The sequence below is a fragment of the Cydia strobilella genome, chromosome 27 (assembly GCF_947568885.1).
Source record: "Cydia strobilella chromosome 27, ilCydStro3.1, whole genome shotgun sequence".
Lineage (NCBI taxonomy): Eukaryota > Metazoa > Arthropoda > Insecta > Lepidoptera > Tortricidae > Cydia > Cydia strobilella.
The window spans coordinates 1,963,301-1,987,612 of NC_086067.1; the positions used below are offsets into that span (position 1 = coordinate 1,963,301).

Consider the following 24,312-nt stretch of genomic DNA (forward strand, 5'->3'; position numbering starts at 1 on the left):
AAGAATTTTGCTGCAACGATAGCTGCCGTCTACACTGCATACTACAGAAAAATGAGCCTATTGTTCTTTCTCCATGTTAGGTACTTAGAATGCTAACTTAAACAACTATATATTATTATTTTACTGTAATCAGAACACGATTGAAAAATACCGTCAGGAGAACAGTACTGTAATCCTAAATCAACCTATGATAATATATACACTACAACTTATGCTTATGTATGCACACCGTTCGTCCAGATGCTTTAGCGGGTTACATATATTAATCGATTTTCATGAAATTATTTGAGCGAGAACAAGGAAGCTCACAGATGGCCAGTAGATAATTGTAATGACTATAACAGTAAACTATACACATTTCAACGCTATTCCTGGTAAATATTGAGACTTTTAGGGTTCCGTACTAAAGAGTATATAGATAAATGTCCATACATATGTATATGTCCCACTAAATTTCTAATAATAATTGTATGATGTACTATTACTTGATATTTTAGACTAAATTTCCTAACATGTGCGTTAGATAACTGCTTGTCAGGCGTACCCACTCAAATCCTTGTTCATACATCCATAGACGTATATAGCAGTAATACACGTATATTCTACAGTAGCAAATGTATGATGTCTACATACACCAATCAACGTGAACTTAGTTCCAACAACATATGTGATTGTCTCTTAGAGCCAAGCTCAAATAATAAATTGTGAATAGCTACTTTTTTCCCAATATGGAAGGCAAAGAACAGCCGGGCTACTTGAATGTAAGTGATAACCGTCGCACCGCAAAACCAAAAGGGTTGCAAACACGTTGTCAGCATTCAAAATAGGAGAAGAAGAAAGTTACAGAATACGCCCCCATTTCCTTAGTATTTTTGCGTGTAAATGGACAATTACACGCCCCCATAATTTTTCAACTAAAGCATACCTACTTCTTACTTACATAACTAGATATCTTATCTAACCATATCCTAGGTTAACTTAGATAAGCTTATTTCTAGACTATTTGCAACGGCCTCCTAGCTCAATCGGTAGCGATCCTGTCTATAAATGTAGCCTGACAGAGGCATGCACCTACGTGTATTTTACCACAAATATGTGCTCCCAAGTCTTGAATATTATTTATTTATTTATGTATGTACTTTATCGATATAGGAATGCACTACGCCGCCTAGTATAGGGGGCGTGCATGAACTAGAGGGCAATGCAATTATATAGAGGCAGCACATGAGCAGTCAGATTTTTGGCATGAAACGTAAATGTGAAGCTTATGCTTCCGATGTAACCCACAAGGTGGCGGCACCCACTATACTAAAGAAAACGTACGAGAACGGTAGATGGTAGCACTTTCTTTGTCAATGTGCATATTTATGTTTCCGATTCAGGCCACTAGATGGCAGACCCTCCAACACTATAGACCGTCCGCGTTTGCTTACACTGAGGTTAGATTGATATGTGAAGCTGTTCCAAAATATTTACTTATTTATTTCATTGTTATTATTGGTACCTGCGAAGGAGCTAAATTCTTAACGAATCTATGACGCGCGGGAAATAAGTGAAAGCTTTTGCTTAAAATAACCATTTTAGATGCTAAAATTATAATAAATGAGCTTTAATTATGCTATTTTGTTTTTCAGACATCAAGAACGCAAGAAAATGAATCTACAATTGATTCCATGACGACACACATCCTAGCTCATGAATATGAAAAGGAATCCCCACCCTACGGCTGGAAAAGAAATGAAAATAGTAGAACTAGTTTACTTTTATGAATCAGCAATTCAAGGATTTTTATTTCATTTCTATGTGTACATGGAAACTTTGAATAATAAAATATTTGTTTCATGACTTTTATTCAAAACCACGACAAAAATAGTAACTATTGAATAATAAACAATGTTTCAAGACTTATTTAAATCTACAATAATAACAGAGTCCAAAATTAAATGTACCCACTCCATTTCACGCCAACAAAATGTAGCCAAAGGCTACTTTTGCATAACTATATTTTGAAAACCCATAGTAACCCAGGTAAATTAAATCCTGCGTCACGGCTTCCACCAAAATGTCACCCACCCCAACTATTACTATTTAAACTACTCTTATTACTAATCTTATGCTAAACACCTCTTAAGAATCTACCCCTAAAATTTGGCCATGTGATCGTCTAGATAGTAGTTAGAACCCCTTGAAGTGTACCGCGGAACCCTAGATTCTTTAATGAGTATCGACTAAATTTTGGACTCCGGTATTATTCTATTATTACCTATATTTTAAGGAATATTTATATTTATGGTACTGAAGATATATTAATATGAAACTAAAGGAATATTTTAATAGTTACAGTAGTAGAAATAGTAGATTGTGTAGCTAGGAGGGAAATTGACATATTTACGGTGAGGCCGCACATCGAATCCTGAACGAAGCGAATGATTCCATAATTGAAAACTGAGCGTAGCGAAGCAATCTAAAATAGTATTCCGAGCGTAGTGATGAAATTAATATTACAATTTTGTTAAATCTATTCGTGTAATGTAAATGCTGTTAAAGGCTTACTACATATAACGTTATTTAGGTAATTGCAGCATATATGGTTAATATGAGGTTAAAAATGTTATTGGAAAAATGAGTTTAAAAATGTTTTTGGTGAAGTCCCGCTACGCCTATTAAGCCTTCGGGATAACATACGAAGCAGCACTCCCAGGATAAGCCCATTTACACCCTAGCTTTTTAGGAAAAGTTATAATTATACTATCACCTTCTAAACGATGTGTGAGTTCACACGTACTGCTTCGCATGCTCGATGCGGGTCAGAAGGCCTTATCCCGTTTTAAAACATCATTCGGGTCACCTATCCTAACATTGTAGCCAGACGGGCTAAGACCAACGCTTCGCAACCTAAGCATTCCTAGATGATCTGATGAAAGAAGCGCCAAGTATCATCAGTCAATCAAAATTACTTCTTTTTTTTTATGTTCAAAAGCTAGGGATACTAATCCCTTTTCCCAATTCCCAGAACTAAAAGTATAGACTAAATTTCTAGTCTTTTAGATGTATAAACGAAGCACTAATGTTATTTGCTATATTTTATGAGACTGAAATATCAAGTTGAGCATTATTCCACTCAATTTTCCCATTGGACTGCTCTTGCCTGCCAAGGGGTCCCTAAAACAAACCATTCTTCTATCTCAGAACGATCTGTATGCCTAAACCCATCTTGATATTTTAAGAATTTATTTTGTAAATACCTTAGAAACCTGATTGCAAAACTTAGTACCTCGTCTTTACTCCAAAAAACAGAAATTTAATAGATAAAAATAAAGATTTCATAGGAATTTTATTTATTTTCCCCAGATAAATTAAAAGTTAGAAAGATTTAGGCAAAAGAATCCTTTACCTTTTAAATACACATATTTTAGGTTAATGAAGCCATATTTTTAAGTCTTTAAAAGAAGAATTTATATCAACCATATCAGAGTTAGACCAAGCATAAAAGAGACCCTACACACAAATACCTACAGACAAATAGTGTATGACTCTACCCTATTTATAATCCTACCCTCTGGCCCTACTCTATGTACACCCAAAGCACAGATCGCACTTACCATTGACCTAGTGCCTTGGAATATACACAAGTGTATCCCTACTAGAAGCTGGAAAGTTCGGTAGACCAAACCGAGATTAGCAAAACTAATGGTCCGTGTATTTGACTCCCCCTCCTATGCTCGCAAGCCAAAGAATTAGGAGGTAAGTCGCCCTATTCCGTGTCTATCAGTGGATCGGAACCCTTTGCACACACCAGCACCAACCACATGAGAAGTCCTGCCGCAACTAAGACTAAGTATATAATAATAATCACGACAGAATCCTTCCCCGCAATCAGCACTAGCATGGGCCAGAGCTCCGAAATATATAAATATATTTAATAGGGGACCAGATCCCAATTACTGCCGACTTTAGTGAGCTCAGATTACTCCGAATGGCACGCACGTGATGCCCTCACTTCCATCTAACAGCTGGGCTTTGAGACCTGGGAGATAGTTCATCTCTTATGTTGGTAAAGAAGAGATGCCAGGCCCTCTCAAGCCTGGAACTAAAAGACTCCTAACCACCCATCACCTTTAACACCGCCAGGCGTGATGAATGTTTAGTTGGACAAACTGTCAGTCCAAGCAATGATCTGGCTTCAAAAATAGCAAAAGACCCCATAGAAAAAAAAACACTAAAATAACTAAGAGTAATTTTACTAGTATAAATTTCTCACAAAACAAACTAAATAAAGAAGTGAAATTCCCTTAGGCACCATTATCCAAGCTTAACATTACGAAAATTACTTCTCGCAAAATCAAACCTAGACACAATTTCAAGTACCTGCTATGCAACGATATTGTCCCTGCATAACGTGGCGGCACTTAGAACAATACAGTGTAGAAAATTTCACTTCACGGCACTCAACACTACACACAACACATCGGTAAAGAATCTCCACTATAGTCCAAGTTTAGCGTTACGACGATATTGTCCCCGTAAAACCAAACACAGACCAATTCCAAGTCCTTGCTATGCAACGATATTGTCCCTGCATAACGTGGCGGCACTCGGAACAACTCAGTATCGAAAACTTTACAATAAAATAAAACCCATACATAGCAGCAAAGAATCTCCACAATAGTCTAGGTTCAGCGTTACGACGATATTGTCCCCGTAAAACCAAACGCAGACACAAATTCTAAGTTTTAATTTACCAAGATAATTCCAAGTAAAAACAAACACAGAAAAAGTAGCAGAGAAACTTCGCTTACCAGTACGAAAATTACGCCCAAAAGCCAGAGTCACGACTAGTCCGATGGTTGAAGAATGAATGAATCCCCCCGTGCCCGCTCCGGCCTTTTATACCTTTTAGTAGCGACAGGCGACTTGCGACAGGCGACAGGCGACAAGCGACCAGCGACCGGCGACTGACGACAAGCGACCGACGACTGGCGACATAACAATAGGATATTGACGACAAGCGACCAGCGACCGGCGACAGGAGACCAGCGACCAGCGACAAGCGACCGGCGACAAGCGACCGGCGACATAACAATAGGATACTGACGACAAGCGACCAGCGACCGGCGACAAGCGACAAGCGACCGGCGACTGGCGACAAACGACCGGCGACATAACAATAGGATACTGACGACAAGCGACCAGCGACCGGCGACAAGCGACAAGCGACCGGCGACTGGCGACAAACGACCGGCGACATAACAATAGGATACTGACGACAAGCGACAGGCGACCGGCGACAGGCGACCGGCGACAAGCGACAGGCGACTTATTAAGACAAACATTATCCAAAAAGTACCAGGATACCAGAATTGAGAAGGAGGTCGTTCGCCCCATGGCACATAACAGCGCTCGACTCAAGAAGAAGGTCATATGTCCAATTGTGATTACTAATCCTTACGGCCTATATCTTAACGTTTACAATCACTAAATGTCGATTTCCCCGATATCTATCCCTTTCACGCACGCGATGTTTTAGAAGGACAGAGACATTTACAACGACATCCACATTTCACGCACACATAGATAGCAGTTCAGTTTGAGGAGCCCAAACAAATTATAAAAGAAGGTGCGTTCTGAAATCCATTACGTATGAATCTGATATATTATTTTACTTTATGATATTTTTAGTTTATTTCCGAATTCTTCACTCCCTTCAACGTGTTTTACGTTTATTAATAACAAATATGTTTAAAACAACTTCCGGAAATTAAGATTTAACTATCTTTTACACGTAAATTTTACGATCAGAATGTAGTATCAAAAACGTTATTGCATGTCATATTGTACCAGGAGCATCTAAACGTCAGTTCGACATCCTGTCAAGCTGTCAGTCTCCGTGTCATTGTCAGCGCGCTGCAATTTGTTATTGAACCTTTTTGTTTATTTCTAAGTTAAAATACGGATCAATTTAACGAGAACACTAGTGTTAAATAATAAAACATGGAATTAAGTGCTTCAAGTTTCATCTGTCAGAATACTTAGTGGAATTATGAACGAAATGTGCGACTGAAGAGGATTTCAGTTTTACAAAGGTATATTTTCCCATCTTCTATGTTTTTTGTAATGAAAAATGAGCTTAATACTAGGCTATAGGGATACGACCAGTCACACGCCGCCGACGCCCTTGACGTCAACTATGACGTGAAATAGAAAGTAGGTATCTAAAAATAAACCCGTTGCAGTCCCTTACTGACTAAGAGCGTTTTCACATTGCCTGATCCGATATCGCGTATTGTAGTAAAAAGTAAGATTTTATGTATAAAACATTATACATTACATTACACTTATAGATTTTACACACATACAAGTACACTTCACACCCCCATTACTTTCCTATCCTTATGTTTACAGTCTGACAAAAAAGAGTAGAAATTAAAAAGTGGCAAGTCCCGTTTTTCTTAGATAGATTTGAAAGGGACGGCACTACATTGTTGCCACTTTTTAATTTCTACTCTTTTTTGTCAGACTGTAATATACATAAATATAATATTGGTCGTGATGACCTTGAATTCCGCGATACAGGCTATGCTTAGTGCGGGGTTCACTGCAATGTGCCTCTGTGATATTGTGTTTTTTGTTAAATGAAGATATTTTTTTTTTAAGAGATACCGCAAAAAAGCGGACTTGATTCGATGGCATTCTCCTGCGCTGTTTTTCTCATAGGCGCCTTCCGACATCCGAAATCGGAAAGGCGCTTCCGATAATTTCAGCCATGTCGAAGCCCCCCGTCAGCTATCGGCCAATAATATTTGTAATTGTGTGCGTATGTGTAGGCATGATGTTTGTTGTAGTGTGCGTGATCGATAAAGACGGCGCCCGGGCGCGCCCCCGCGGCCTGACTACGCGGATGTAGGATTCTACATCCGATATTGGATCGGACAATGTGCAAAGGCTAGGGCGCAACAGTTGCAGATACCTGTGTAAAGTGTAGGTAGGTATTAGGTATGCGAGAAATCGTATTCAATCAATCAATCAATCAATCAATATGTTTATTTCATGCAAAAAACCCATAGATAAAAATTACAAATTAAACTTAATAATACATACAATAAATTGAAATTACATTACATTACAATTAGATTAGAAATCAAATTAAAATTACAATTACCAATAGGTAATTGTAATTTTAATTTAATAAAGCGGGATCTACTTTAGTAGTAGAGCAGCGTGTATTACTAGACTTATATTGACCGGGATATAGACCGTGATTACCTTTTGTATTATTTGTGAGCTCCCGATATTTCGACGCAGTTACATGCATCATGTTCACGGGTGACTGAAGATAGCGGGTGGGTATCAAAGTTGTGTAGACCGCGCCCGGTCTACCCTCATTCTTGCGCGTCAGCTGCGTTCGCTTTCAACGTTACCATCGGTCGCATTCACACTTGTTGCCCTTGTTGGTCTGGTCAGCGTGTATTAAGCGGGTTCTACTAGTACTAGAGCAGCGTGTGTTATATCTCCCAAGGTAGTGAAATTTCAATGGTTTCTAGAAGCTACGAGGTGTGCCAGCACTGCAGCCACTCCGTGCGTAATAGCGAGGCTGCCTTCAGAGGATACAGCTACCACAGGCATTGTCGGAAGTGTTGTGAGTTGTGTACACTACTTTAAACTTCTAAAATATAAGTATTTATATTAAAGGCGGCTACGTTATACCACTAAAATATGGTAAAAGCGGTTATTCTTTCTACAATCGCCTTTACCATATATTTTTTTTCTAGACTTATATTGACCGGGATACCTATAGACCGTGATTACCTTTTGTATTGTTTTTGAGCTCCCGATATTTCGACGCAGTTACATGCACATTACAGTTCACGGGTGACTGAAGATAGCGGATGGGTGTCAAAGTTGTGTAGACCGCGCTCAGTCTACCCTCATTCTTGCGCGTCGGCTGCGTTCGCTTTCAACGTTACCATCGGTCGCATTCACACTCATTGGTCTGGTCGCGTTCACACTCGTTGGTCTGGCCAAGCATACTACACACAGTGTCACTACGGGTTTGTATCCCGGTCAATATAAGTCTGATAGTAAAATTAACCGTGAATCATTCAAAATTCAAAGAGGAAAGAGAAAATAGTGCCATGCTTTGTCTTCATCACCGACCAGGCATTTTTTCATGGTCGGGTTATGGCATCATGAGGGCATCATAGCAAGGAGACTATGGCGAAAAACCGAAATTTATAAGAGTGAAAGAGAAAAGACATTTGGACTTGCAAACCGGATAAATTGCGTAGTATACATTTTATATGAATATTCTTTCTCTTACCCCGGTCGCTCGTTGGTGCATCTATAACTACTTGTATATACTATGTCTATGGACCTGCACAGTGCGGAGGTGTTTAGAGGCGTCATTTTCTGTGCCTCCCCCCCCCCCCCCTCTCACGAAGTAACTTGTATGTCTGTGTGTGTAACTTACAGACGTGTGCAGCGACACCGACCTGCACGGTGCGGAGGTGTTTAGAGGCGTCATTTTCTGTGCGAGCTGCGCTAGACGCATCTTCAGAGGTAAAGTTTCTTCACTTTATTATTCCCGCGTCTTCGTTTGCGTGGGATGATGATAATGGATAAAAACTATCCTAGTATGTCCTTCGTCGGGCCTGAAACTATCTCCATAGTACAGCCGGTTTAAGCGTGAAGAGGTAACAGAGGGACACACTTTATTCGAATTTATAATATAAGTAAGGAAAGGATAAATGCTAAATCATATTTTTTTTTTTTTACTTTATTTAGAACACAAACAGTCACATATACAAATGGGTTTGAAGTACAAATGTACTTAACATACTTAAGAAAACAGACCTGGAGGTTCATTAGTAAGTACATAATGTTAACATACACACTAAACAGCAAAGATAAAAAGGAGATAAAAGAAAAACATGAGCCTACGGTTGTCCTACCGGAAAGCCGGAAAGTTACATTTATACATTTACTTATTTATATTTATACTTGACATATTAAAACAACTTATGTCTAAGTTTCATTCTAAGACTAGACAGGGAAGTGTGAAAAGGATCAATGTCATGTAGGTGCTTATTATAATAATTTGGGACTCGTCTGAAAAATGTCAATTGATGTGAATTTTATCAGTTTTAGCTGACAAATGATTTGTAACGTTAGCCTTTACGATATTATTTTGAAATAATATTACCTACAATAAAAATTAGAATATGTATGGCATAAATAGTAAATTAAGTAATGTTTTATTTTGTACAAGGTTGCTCATCGGCCCGACGAGCACGGCCTGCGCGCACGCAGCGCCGTCGTCGGCGCGCGCCCGTGCACGGGGTTATTGAGCGTGCTCGAGCACAATCTAAAACCACCTCCTCACAAGACGACAGGTCTGTTTCTTAATAGTATAGTTGTTTTGCTCTCGCAGCGACGTCGTCGGCGAGCGCCCGTGCACGGGGTTATTGAACGTGCTCGAGCACAATCTAACACCACAACACAATCTAACATCACACGAAAACAGGTGTTTCCTAATAGTATAGTTGACCTGCGTGCACTCCTAATAGTACCTACCTATAGCTGTCCTGTGCGTACGCAGCGCCGTGGCCGGCGCGCGCCCGTGCACGGGGTTATTGAGCGTGCACGAGCACAATCTGACACCACCTCCTCACAAGAAAACAGGTCCGATGTTCAAAGTGTTGAACAAACAAAATTAATTAAGAGCAGATTATTTTCAAAGTCAAATTATTTGTACAATACTGTACAATATGAAACATCAGTTAGGTATTGAAACATTTTCAAAACGACGGACCTATGGGATATGGGAGAGACCCGAGTATTTTGTAGAGACTTGAACCCTTTTCAGATCTCTGATTTAAAAAAAAAAACAATGAATTTGTTTTCGTGTAAAATTCATGGGTCAGTATGGTACGTAGTAAAGTACGTTATGTGGTGTAAATAAATCATAGAATAACTCCTGTTTTCTGTACTCTTATATAGATATAACCTATAAAACTGTCGATGGAAGCTTCATTCGGAGACCCGAGTCCTTTTGAGTTACGTTTAACAAAGACTCAATAAAGATCTTCGACACGGAGTAGGTACTAAAAAACTCGGAAGTTTTTTAGCGTTATCTCGAGTCAAGTTAATTTAAATTTAGACTCAAATGATTCACGTCTCTATCAACACTATCTGGTAAACGTCTTCTCGGGGCTGTGGTGTAGGTTAGAATTAAAATCGGTGTTAGTTTTTGACATTCATAAGTGCATTGTAATGTCTTAATTGAAGAATAATAGGGACCGTGCGCGTTGGAGGGTCTGCCATCATCACATGTACATTGACACTTCACACCAAAGCAAGTGCTGCCATCTTGTGGGCTACTTTGGAAGCATAAACTACACATTTACGCCTCGCGCCAAAAAATCTGACGTCTCCTGTGCTGCCCCTACAGTTTATGCACGCTCCCTATAATTATGACTGTAATTTTTCACAGCAAGACAGAGACCGCAGTGCCGGCGAGGGACCCTCGTACCTGCCCCGACTGCTACTGCGTTTCAGACGTCGTCACTCAAGCCCGTCGGCTCATCAATTTCATCTATTACCAGACGCAGAATCTCATCAAAAGCGATACAGCCGGTAGGATTTCAAGTAACTACTGTAGGTTCTGTAGCGCATCACACTTGGCCAATCAAGTGCGTCGGCTCGTCAACTTCAGCTGTTACCAGACGCAGAATTTCATCAAGAGCGATACAGCCGGTAGGATTTCAAGTAACTACTGTAGGTTCTGTAACGCATCACACTTGGCCAATCAAGTGCGTCGGCTCGTCAACTTCAGCTGTTACCAGACGCAGAATTTCATCAAGAGCGATACAGCCGGTAGGATTTCAAGTAACTACTGTAGGTTCTGTAGCTCGTCACACTTGATCACTCAAGTGCGTCGGCTCATCAATTTCATCTATTACGCGACGCGGAATCTCATCAAGAGCGATACAGCCGGTAGGATTTCAAGTAACTACTGTAGGTTCTGTAGCGCGTCACACTTGGCCACTCAAGCGCGTCGGCTCATCATATTCATCTATTACCAGACGAAGAATCTCATCAAGAGCGATACAGCCGGTAGGATTTCAAGTAACTACTGTAGGTTCTGTAGCGCGTCACACTTGGCCACTCAAGCGCGTCGGCTCGTCAATTTCATCTATTAACAGACGCAGAATCTCATCAAGAGCGATACAGCCGGACGCTGTAAATATATCCTAAACTAACAACCCACCCCGGCTTGACAAATTATACACCTAAATCTTCCTCAAGAATCACTATTGATAGGTGAAAACCGCATGAAAATCCGTTCTGTAGTTTTTGACTTTATCGCGAACATACAGACAGAGAGACGCTGAGGACTTTGTTTTTTAAGCTGAAGTGATGTTGCCCCAATTTGTTCATAGTATAGTATCCCTTAAAACAAGTGTCTAAACCGTGAAATTATTTAATGTTAGTATGTCTCACAACAGTCACAACAGTTTAAATTCGAGTATCGTATACCTACCTAATTTTAGTACAAAATTGTCTGTGTGTATGGATGTACTATAGTCTAGGTATAAGGAAGCTGACCGAATTTGTGGTCATATTTTTGCATTTTTTTCGAGAATGATTTTCTGCTCTATGTACACGCATATGAAAAGATAAAATTCAAAAAGGAAAAATTGGAATCGTTCTCTGCGCGCCTCTTGTTTTGATAGGGTAAAAACGGGACCCTATTACTGACTCCACTCCACTCCACTGACTGTTTGGGACTCCGCTGTCCGTCTGTCCGTCTGTCTGTCTGTCACCAGGCTGTATCTCATGAACCGTGATAACTAGGCAGTTGAAATTTTCACAGATGATGTATTTCTGTTGCCGCTATAACAACAAATACTAAAAAGTACGGAACCTTCGGAGCGCGAGTCCGACTCGCATTTGGCCGGTTTTTTAGTTACCTTTTTTTTATGATTAATAGGCAGGCGTTTGACCACGATCCCACCTGATGGTAAGTGATGATGTGGTCTACCTGTATACCAAAACATTTGTTTTATTGGCAGATATCGACCAATGTACCGAAATGTGCCAACGTATGCTAGCAGATGTGAAGTGTCCGATACCAGAACCCAGGTCGCAAGCATTCCCGATACCTCCGCGACCCGACAGCCTCTTACGGTATAATTACCATGTCTTCTATAATTGCCAAGTCATAATTATAATAATGTATATGCCATAGCATAATCTATCTTTTATACTTATTAATCTTATTTATTTTTATTTTTATTGCAAATGTTTTGTATGTTTTAATTATGGATCAATGTTATCTGGATTAAATGATTAAAATGAAATTAAATGAAATAAGCAAGTTGCGTAAGCATTTATTTGAGAACATTCGCGACTAAATGTCTACGTGATGTCTCACACTAGGTACATAATTATTAAATATATGTATGTTTATTTATATATATATTAAATTTGTATATATGTAGGTATATTATTATTTTCTTTATGGATATTTGTGTAAATATAGTATCATAGTAGTCTGACTTGGATCTTTTTCATATTTACTCTTTACAATCCTGCACCAAACTCACTGTCTCTGTTTAGCCCAATGGTTGACTGGTAGAGAATGCCTCAAGGCGTTAAGTCCGCCATTTGTACTCTTTTTGTGTAAATTTGTGCAATAAAGTTTAAGTAAATAAAAATAAAAATACAGCCATACACACCAAGGTATTATAATTACTACGTTGCTTTGCTATTTATTGTTATTCGTAGGTACCTAAGCTTTTTACGTTCTTATAATGATTAGTTAATTCTTATTATCGAAATTGTCAAATGTTCCTATTGTGAGCTTTCGACTATGAAAAAACTTCAACCTTCTTTCAATTTCTGTTAAATTTCGCAAAATCTTCCGAGAATAACATACATAAGTATTTATTTATTTGGTTATTTAGCATTATATTTGTGGAAGCTTGTAATTTTCATCTAGTGCATAAGTCTAGTAACCTATGTATATTAGGCAGTAAGCATCCCGAATAAAATAAAATAAATAACATATACAATTAAAAAGTTTGAGAACAAATACAATTATTTTATTAAATATTTTGATTTGTGTTTTTAAAGTAGTCACACTACTATACTATATACCTATAAATGAAAAACTGTAATGGATGTCATATATTAAAGAAAAAGTGACGAAGCCCTCCAGTGCCTCCGCCTTCCCCACTCCCACCACTCCTTCACCACTGGAGGGCTTCGTCACTTTTTCTTTAATATATGACATCCATTACAGTTTTTAACATATACAATTGTCAAGCATCTTTTTAAGATTCCAATATATTAGACAAACGTGTTTTGTTTTTCTAAATAAAGGAATTCGATGCCAGAGAAAATAAGCTCGATTGATACGGGCACATCTAACTCGCGGTCCCGCTTTCAATCCAAACGCAGGAACAAAAAGAAGATGAAAAAAGAAAAACCGTGTAGCGATCTTAGGATAGCAGGTGATGTTATGAATACAGTTGTGCAAGCTTCCAAAAAGTTAGAGGTGGTTCTCAGATAGTTCAGGAAAATTTAATAGCAAATAAAGGAACTTTCCTTCCAGAATGAAACATTTTGATTCCTATAGTTACAAAATTAAGAGTAGTTTTATGACAGTTTTCTGTACTTATTCATTACTTTCAGAACTCGGCACTTCCGTTGAGATCGCCAATATGGCTTTGAGAAAGACGTCTACAAAAAAAGTGCAATCTGAGTAAGTAACTTTTCTGAAAATGTCAGTGATTACTTAACACAAATTCTTACAAAAAATGTATATATATGTCGCGGCAATTAGGCTTAGATAATTATTTTAACAGAATGTTCGAGTACTATTATTATTTATGCTAGTTGCAGTTTTTAAGGGGCATTCAATTCACATAACTCAGATATTGATTACTAAATTTAAGATTTTCCTCAAAAGAAATAGTGCTATCTTGGAAAATTTGGTTTAGTATATGACTAAATTTAATATAATCAATTGTGTGTTATTTTACAGATTAAAAATAACGGAGAATGCTGATGAACCGGAACCGGAAACCATTAGTATGTTCACCAACGTTGATTCTGGTAAGGGTAGTGTTATTTTCCATGCTGCTTGTTTATTTATTTAGGTACTTAGTATGTATTTGTAAGAGATAGAGATATATCCTGAAGGTGAAGATAAAACCGCACTGTCCGTGGCACCCATCTATTCTATCTAAAGCTAAGCAGACTTTAGACTTGTCTGATGACGATCATTGTATTATCCTTTTATATGTGTGTGGTGGTCAAAAATCGTTGCTTCAAACCTCTCTTGTGCTGTAGTACCTATAGAGCAGAAAAAATGTTAGACCAAGTTGAGTCAGACCAAGAAAAGTCTGCAGAGATCTTTTAGACTCAGGCTCGCAGGTGTTATTTTAAACATCAAACTTCTGTGAAATTATGACGTATAAATAACACTGGCACTGCGTGTGCTGTCAAAATCTCTGCACTGTTCTTGATTTAACTCTAGAAATTCGATCAGTATTCTTATCATACTCAGACAAGAGGTTAAAATTTAACAAAATCTGAGTGTTTGTATCTTTACGTAGTTTCAAGGTGTCTAATATGAGACCTTTGCCTTTAAAAAATCTGAGTTTGTTCTAATTACCACGACCCCATAAAAAAATTTAGAAGTCATGGATGACATGGTAACAGAGATGGGCATTAATCGATTAATCTTTTAGTTAACTAATCAATCGATTAAAAATATCAATCGTCATTTTTTAATCGCGATTAATTTAGTTGCGATTAAATTAGTTGTGAGAATGTTCGACTAACAACTAAATTAGTTTTAGTTTCAATCGACTAAATTTTACGATTAAATCTATATTAAAACTACGTAGTCGCCCGTGTTTGCATTTTTTATCTTGCAATATGTAACTACAAGTACTAATGTATGTAACATACGGAGGTACTCGTATGTTGTAACTATGTTAGTTTGGGTAGAAATTTGCGACTTATTTTGAAGCAGATATCTTCATCCGATTGAGCTAAAATTATGTATACACATTTAATTTGAAATGATTGAATGACAATGCAAATAATGCCATAATATTATTATAAAGATATATTGGTAATAACGACAAATCGCAAACAATAAAGTAGGTTGGTGCATTATTAATACTTTGAATTATACGATACTGAGTAAATCTTAGACATAGAAACTATCAATATTTTGCTGTCTCTGACAATAGTAAAACTCTTTTTAGTGTCACGCGGTGACAAAACAACCTCATATAGTTTAACTAAATACATATCATGGTTGCTTTTATATTTAATATACAAAGTTTGATTTATATAATTGTGTTTTTTAAGTGTTATTTTACTAATGCACAAAGTACCTAGTTCTTATTTACCCTTAGATAAGAGAAATTTAATCCAATTTCAGAGAGATGCACTACTTTAGTAGCAAAATAATAGTGAGAACAGATCTCACTCCTTAGAAACGGTCAAAATATCGTAAGTAATACATGACTATTTTTTTTTTAAACATCCGTTAAGATGTCCTAATCAGTCTGTCAACATAGCCATACCGAGGTATTCTATTCAATTTGCTTCTAACATTAGTCGCGAGAAAATAGTCTAACTAATTAGTCGATTACAAAATTTAGTTGTCCGAAATCAATCGGCAACTAATTTAGTTGCAACTAAATTAGTTGCACTCTATACAACTAAGATTGATCAATCGTCGTTTTCAATCGTTAGTCGCAATTAATTCTTGTAATCTTAATCGTTAATCGTTAGTCGATTACATTTTGCCCATCTCTGCATGGTAATTAGATGCGACCACAGATCTTTTTTTAAGTGTTTGCAAATTTTGCTGGTTTTTTTATATACATATTTCAGTATAAATTAAACTAACTCGATACATATCATGATTCGAAATAAATAAATAATCAAATTGAATTGAATAATTGAATTGAATTTGGACGGAGATTAGGGAAAAGGTTTTTTTCGTGCTCCAGATTTTAGGGTCAAACTTAGGTGGTGAAGTTGAAATTCCCCAAACATAGTTTTGGCCAAACCATGTCACGATGGTAGCTGAAATTGAATTGAATTGATTTATATTTTAGTCACTTCTCACACAAGCAACGAAGAATATCTAGACTCGGAATGTCACGATTATCGAGGATCAAAGGAGTTGGACAGGTAATCAACATTGACTCTTTATCTCAATGGTTCTTGGGTTGGGAATGATGGGATGCCGACGACCGGTCTGGCCTAGTCGGTAGTGACCCTGCCTGTGAAGCCGATGGTCCTGGGTTTGAATCCCGGTAAGGGCATTTATTTGTGTGATGAGCACAGATATTTGTTCCTGAGTAATGAGTGTTTTCTATGTATTTATAAGTATGTATTTATGTATATCGTCGCCTAGCACCCATAGTACAAGCTTAGCTTAATTTGGGGCTAGGTTGATCTGTGTAATATGTCCCCTAATATTTATTTTATTAAAAAATAGTATAAACTATACTCTGGCACACGCAGTGCAAGTGTTATGTTAAACGCCAAACTTCTATGAAATTCATCATCATCATGTCAGCCGATAGACGTCCACTGCTGGACATAGGCCACTCGCATCCACCGAATTCCCGCGACCTTCACCAGGTCGTCGCTCCATCGCTTCTATGAAATTATGACGTATTAAATAACACCCGTTGCTGACTTTCTTGGTCTGACTAGACATTCTGAAATGTAATTGTTATGGTTTTATTTGAGTTGTATTTATATTAATATTAGTATGGAGTGAAACATGTCGAGCGTTTTCGACTTAAAACACGTGAGTGACCCGTTATTAATATATTTAATATGTCTGTGTCTCACGGAAGTTTTGTTATTAAAATATATTAATATTAATTATTTTATTTCAAGTTGTGTATTTTAATATGCATGCCACTGCAATAAATGCTTTCATCCATTATTTTTTATTTCCATCACATTGTACAGTAAATCAATGTGAAGTGGGTTTACTCTATCTTGTTAGATTTGACTCGAACAATCATACTTATTACAAACATACATTGCAATCAAGGACCATAAAAGGACCTCTTTTATGGTCCTTGATTGTATTAAATTTCCTAAATAAAAAAGACTGTTATATTTATAGAAGAGCGGGGCATCCTGATACAGGTACATTCACCTAAAAGGAAGTCCCAACCACTGATGGCAATTTGTAGACTAAGCTTACAAGGAAATAAAACAATTTTCATTTCATTTCATTCATTTCATTAAGCTTGTAAAAATGTGTTCAGTTTAATTTGGTTAAATTGAACTTTTAAACCTTTGAATTACCTTAATCTTCTTCAGGCTATTGTTGCATAAGTGTAATGTCATCCCTCTCTTTTCAGGAGTATTCCGGACCAAATACTTAAATACATTGTTAGGCATCCTTGTAAATTCTGTAAGTATTTATATGTATACAGCCCGTCTAAGTAACTAAGCAACTGGGGCAATGCTATAATAAACATAATAATCATTTTAATTTTTCTTACGTGTGTGGTGGTCAAAAATTGTGCTTTCAAACCTCGGTCGTGTAGGTATAGATAGAGCAGAAATATAATTTACAGTACATACGGTGCTACTTTCTCGCACTAGTGCGTCAAATAGCACTTTTCGTGCATATGTCGAAAGTTTAAAGAGCCATATGTACTGTAAAACGTTGTACGATACACGTGCGAATAGGTGATTCGCAACTCGTGTCGATTTAAAACACTCCCTGCGGTCGTGTTTTAATTTATCGCCACTCGTTTCGAAGTTCCTCTTTTCCGCACTTGTATCGTAAATAACTATTCTGTTAGAAATCGTGTAGTATACCCTTTACATGTATTGTCTATTGATAGTATTGATATATAGGTATACAGGCAATACCTACTTTGTTACTCTATGCTACCACTCTAGTACTGTATCCGTTTTGTCTTTCGTCTCCCTTCTATTGATATAGCTCTGCATTAAGTTGTTCCCAATTTTAAAAGGTTTTTATTATAAATAAGTGACTGTTCTAATCTATATTTATCAATCGTTGACATGAACGAAATGTAGTGTGATTTATGGTATATTAAAACTACATATTTGTTGAGCATAAATATGTTTTTATTTCCGACGACATAATCACCACAATCCTTCGCTGCACTCGAACACGGAGCCCTGCGCCTCCATTCTGCACAACAATTTCGTTAAATATGCAAAAGTTGACTAAATTTTTGGTTGCTATTTATTGTGTTTAAAGCTTTGTCCCTAGCCAAATCGGTGCAAAGTTAGATTAGATATTAGATTTGCCCTAAGAATAACTCTTAAAAATTATTTAATTATTTTAATTGAGAAAATTGTGACATTATTATTAACTTATTATTCCTAATTCTGTATTCGGTATTATATGTATAATTTATTGATTCAACCCAATTTAATTTAAATTTATTTTATTTACTGTAATTAACGGCCTCATTCGTCTTAGATAAATAGATAAATCATTTATTGCCTCAACAAGGGTTTACAATTATTTTGCCAATTATTGTATTTTTTTTCCTTCTATTTAAAAGTAATTCATGCATGTTAGATAATAAGTAATATAATGCCAAATAGCACGTAAGGTTTATCTGTTAGTGCTGTCTGATTGATATAAATGAATAAACTAAACTTAATATTAGGGATGCAAATATTTACTTTACAATATCATGTGATATGTGATTAATAATTTATTTAATTTCCAGTCAAAAAGAAGATTCTAGAACGCAGTTCCCTCATTAGCGTGATCGCTGGTATTAATAACGAGAAAGAGTGAGTTTTGTATAGTTTCTGATATATTCTTGAAACATTTACAACTAGCTTTTGCCCGCGACTTCGTCTACGTGGACTTAGTAACCCCAGCTAGAGTAAGAATAGCGCCTGGAGAGAGCCTTATAGCAATCATTCAATTTGAGCATAATATGCACACAAATATTAGGCAACTCATTTATTATCTCAATTCCACCATGATTCCACCCCGCTTTTCACCCTCTTAAGGGATGATTTTCGGAATAAAAACTATCCTATGTCCTTCCCCGGGACTCAAACTATCTCTACGCCAAATTTCAACTAAATTGGTTCAGCGGTTTAAGCGTGAAGAGGTAGAATAGAATAGAATAGAATAGAATAGAATAGAATAGAATAGAATAGAATAGAATAGAATAGAATAGAATAGAATAGAATAGAATAGAATATATTTTATTTGTAGTAATTGAACATCGTCATATTCAAAAATTATTTATAAATAGAAGAACAATACAATTATTATTACAATTATAAAATTAATAATACATTTAAAAGGCATATGCAAGTCAATACGTTTCTATTAAGTTGATTGGATTAAATATAATGAACTATGGTGAACATAATTTAAGCATGTTTTCATTGAATTAAATTATAAATATTAAAAAAAAATTGAAATGTCATGCAACGATTACAAACACACAGACAGACAGACTTTCACATTTATAATATTAGTATGGATTAGTCTAGTATAATATACTAGCCATCATCACCCATCATCATCATCATCGCGAGGAAGATGTACATCATTTTCCTTTTGCTACGGCACATGGGAGCCTGGGGTCCGCTTGGCAACTAGTTCCGAGAATTGGCGTAAGCACTAGTTCTTATGCTCACTACACACATTTGTTTAGCTGTTTGACTTGTCACCGTCAGTTGTCAGTTTCACTGGGTCACCACAGGTCTTCAGATAGGTAGTTTGTTTTAAGTGTGTGTGTGTGTGTGTTAATGTGATTGAAGTCGACTAATTGTAGTCAGTGTCAAATAGATAGTGACGGTCAAATTTGCACTATTATTCTTATTTCAACCACAGAATAACTAATAGTACTACCGTTTCAACCTCTAACCCTATTGTAGCGCCGTTTTGCAACCTTAGGTGATAAAAAATTGTGCCCAATCCGGGGGCATAGCCGGCTATACTTAACTCATATTTTAGAACGTCAATATGGGGTAAAGAAACGCTTATAATATGTAGATTTCTTTTAACCCTTATATTTAGCGACTAAGGTTACTTGGGAAGTAGCCAAATATATTGTAATAATATCTTTGTTACTATATGAATAAGGATGCGTTTCGATAGGTATATATTTAGTCACTTTAGCCATCACTATCATTTGAAGCTAAATGTTAGCAGGCGAAGTCACGGGCAGAATCTATTGTTTATTAAGAAGTGTCACACTGCATATGTTGTGTAAAGGTTGTCTGGAAGATAGCGCTTTTTAGTGACCGCCTGTTGTTTACCTACCTCTTCTTTAGTCACCGTACTTATTCATTGTATCGTTTTCTGTAAGGCGTGTAATAAAGAGTATTTGTATTAAATAATATAATACAATTTTTTTTTCAGTTACAGATCAGCCTACGAAAGTCTCAAAATGCTATTCCATGATGAAGTCTTGGACCACCAACGTATGTACCACCAACACTAAAGTCGAATACATTAACAGTATCTATTTGGTTTACTCATTTCATTTATTCATGGCACGAAATGGTCCCGCCTCAGCATAACACTAACCCTAAATTCCCTAAAGCCAGGGCCTGATCTGCTGCTACCCCCCCTGCCAACCCCTGGCGACGTCCTCGTATGCTGTCAAAGTTAACCATCACACTTAACTGAAAATGAACTGGTTCAATTCAATCAAACTTTACCATAGCGATATTGTATGGCTCAAGCATAATAAGTACTAAATTACATCTAAATATTCCCAAAAATAAATGTCTGGGGCTTAATTACCACGATTCCTAATAAAACGTATAAAAAGAGGTGGCGATTAGACGCTCAATACATACTTTCAAGAATTTACTGATTGATGACAGTACTAATAACTTTAAAATCTAAATTCTCCTTTCAGATAATGGATACAAGAAACTTTATTCAACTATAAATAAGAAAAATACTCCTTTCAAACTAGGGTGGTAAGTACTTTTAATAAAAGTCAGTCAGAGTAGCTGGTGTGCTATAGTTATAATAATAAGGTCACATTCTTCAATCAGGTAAAATTGCAAATGAAAGCTGTTCACGGTTTCTAAAAATCCGAAATATTTGAAAAAATGTCTATAATAATACAGTCTGACAAAAAAGAGTAGAAATTAAAAAATGGCTACACTGTAGTGTAGTCCCGTTTTTCTTAGATTGTTTGAAAGGGACGACACTACAGTGTTGCCACTTTTTAATTTCTACTCTTTTTTGCCAGACTGTAAGTAACACTTCACATAACTATCCTGAAGCCACCCTAGAGGTCTATAAAAAGGTCTTCCGAAATCCGGAATGCAAGGTTTATACTGGGCTGTAGCATACGTCAAATGACATCTTTGGTGGTTAACGTTAGCAGTAACACGTCTCATTCAACGTTAACGTTAGCAGTAACAAATCATTTAAGGCTGCGCTTAGGCGTAGCTTTTTACAATTGGCTAGCAAAAGTCGCGCTACTGTTAAGTTCGTCTCTCATATTTGTGCGATAGAGAGGCAGATAACAAAAATTTGGATTACGTGTTTCGCTGTAGGCCTTCAGGACGGGCCTTGAAATGTTTTTTTTTTCTAGGCTTGAAGCTGATATTCCTGGCGACCGTAAAACTTCCCCGTGAGTATGGCAAAGTGTTGAAGTAAATAGATTAGTGGATCAACTGGGTCATTCTCTAAGAATATGTCTGCTGTTGCGTCTAATTGCCACGACTCTTTCCATACATTTAGTATGGGTCGCGGTAATTAGACCGCAGACATATTTTTTGAGAATGACCCAACTATTACCTGTTATTACTCGTATCGGGTAGTCTAAGTAGTTAGGACGTTAGACGCGTAATCTGTAGAGTGGTGTCGCCGGTTCGATTCCGGCCTCGGCCACTGAAGGGCTAGGTCACTTTTACTTGTATGATATCAATTTCAGTTTTTATATACCTGAGTAAATGTAAATTGTGTAAGTACTAAAGGAAATATGTTTGAATTTCATCCGTTTTAAAACGGAATGACACATGAAATGCAACTGTACTTGGGGTCATTGAAAATGGTTTTACATTGATGTAATAGTACAGCTGCAGACACAGTTGACCCCCTGCAAACAATTTTTTATGCAGAGGGGATCAGTTATCTCTGCAGCTGACTGTACCTACTATGGGTAGTTGAAAGAACATTATTGTTAGATGTCCCCAATATTATTATTTTTATCTCTTATCTGGCTTTTACTCCTCGCAATTTTGCACAGGGTGAATTTGCCAATGTCGGTTTTTTGACTTTCACGCGTGAGGAGAATGTTCGGTATTCTTGGGAGGATGTTATTTATTTATTATTTATTTTTATTATTGATTGACAGGTGTAGACACTATCACCAGTGCCACAGTTACCGGTGTATGAGAAAGCAGGTCATGCGTCTCGCCGGACCGACCAAGAGCACGTGAGTACATTTACCCTATTCTTTTTAGGGTTCCTTACCCAAAGGGTAAAAACGGAACCCTAAATACTAAGACTTCGCTGTTCGTTCGTCCGTCCGTCTGTCACCAGGCTACAATCTCGTGAACTGTGATAGCTAGACAGTTCAAATTTTCACAGATGATGTATTTCTGTTGCCACTATAACAACAAACTACTAAAAACAAAATAAAATAAATATTTAAGTGGGGCTCCCATACAACAAACGTGATTTTTTTGCTGTTTTTTGCGTAATGGTACGGAACCCTTCGTGCGCGAGTCCGACGCGGCCGGTTTTTATTAAAAATGTTTTTTTCAGAATGGACATCTTCCGAACAAAACTCAAGAAGTTGGTTGTGCCCCCGTTTTTAAAAAGAATATCCTTTCAATGTAAGTAAAGAATATCTATTCAGAAAGTATACAAAGGGTATTCGGGTCATTCTCAAAAAAATATGTCTGCGGTCTAATTACCGCGACTCATACAAAATGACCCATACAAAGAGTCGCGGCACTCGCGGCAATTAGACGCAACAGCAGACATATTCTCAGAAAATGACCTTCTTAAGTTTAACTTATTTCGATTTTCGTGTTTCGCGGTAGGCCCTGTGATTGTACTAGTGACGCCCTCTGCGCAGAATTTTGCGTAATATTCCCTATTAAAAAGTTAGAAAAGGTCTCCTAAGATCATTTTCGCGTAGCACGAGATCTGCAGCTGATTCAGATACACGACCTTGACGATCACGTATGACTTCATTCATTTCGCATGCTAGTCATATTTGTTATGAACAAAATGCTGCACTTCATGATAAAAGCAAGCCGCTTTGCAGTGATAGTAGGGACCAAACTGAGCGATTTGACCCGCAGCAGCGGCAGTTTCACCCCTTAGTGACAGAGATGGCGCCACTTCTTTAAAAAAATATTTCAAAAAATTCTACAATCTAAACCAATGAACCGATTTAAATATTTAATATCTCAAATGAAAGCTCATTATATACATTACTTTTAAAAAAATACTCAAGAAATATATACTGAATACTTTCGACAATAACGGCATCTTAAGTTTATGCACCAATCGGCGTGACCGATATTCAAGGTCGTATCATAATGAGAGCAAAACCGTAACAAGTTCTTAAATTTAATCTGAATGTGGCTTCTTATAGTAGGAATTATCTAAAATTATTTTTTCGCCCAAACCTTACCCCGTTAAACAAGAGGCATTGTTTCTGTTGTGCAGTGGCTACCTTATTTCTTATTAATGAAAAGGATCGCGCCCGTTTTAAAGGCAATTTTAGCGTGCTACACATACGGCTCAAAATGTAACAGCTTTTTGCTATCTCCGAATTTTTTTACATGTCGTCCTACATTACCCAAACGTGTTAACTCCGAATGCTGTTATCTGAATTTGAACCATAAAAGTAGAACGCTAAAATTGCCTTTTAAACGGGCGTGATCCTTTTCACTGATGAGAAATGAGGTAGCCACCGCGGTGCACAACAGAAACAATGCCTTTTGTTTAACAGCTAGATAAGTCGTACTATAGCTGCCCTGACTGACCCAAAATCCCTGTATATCCACAGACAATAAGGCCCCAGCCATAGTGAAGCCCGAAGTCCGTATCCAGAGCGACAACCGACTACCCAAGTCGTCAAGGACCTCAAAACAGAGCCATGAGAAGAGGAAACACGGCTCACGGCTAAATATGGTCTTTACCCAAAACGTATACCATTGACAGGGACTAAATATACCGGGGTGCGTAGCCAACATACCAACCGTGAGTGTTAACGATTGGCATGTAAAACTAAGTTAACTTCTTAACAACCG

At 37.2% G+C, this 24,312-nt stretch overlaps 1 protein-coding gene across 1 annotated transcript; it reads left to right on the forward strand.

Moving 5' to 3' along the window:
- Nucleotides 1-728: 728 nt before the first annotated feature.
- LOC134753459 (uncharacterized) lies at nucleotides 729-24,220 on the forward strand. Its single transcript, XM_063689333.1, has 18 exons — nucleotides 729-761; nucleotides 7,517-7,636; nucleotides 8,470-8,556; nucleotides 9,266-9,678; nucleotides 10,490-10,632; nucleotides 12,072-12,186; nucleotides 13,384-13,514; nucleotides 13,696-13,765; nucleotides 14,048-14,118; nucleotides 16,146-16,221; nucleotides 17,418-17,470; nucleotides 18,777-18,843; nucleotides 20,438-20,499; nucleotides 20,943-21,006; nucleotides 21,633-21,671; nucleotides 22,398-22,478; nucleotides 22,811-22,881; nucleotides 24,069-24,220. The coding sequence occupies exons 1-18, from the start codon at nucleotides 729-731 to the stop codon at nucleotides 24,218-24,220; spliced, it is 1,848 nt and encodes a 615-aa protein (XP_063545403.1).
- Nucleotides 24,221-24,312: the final 92 nt, after the last annotated feature.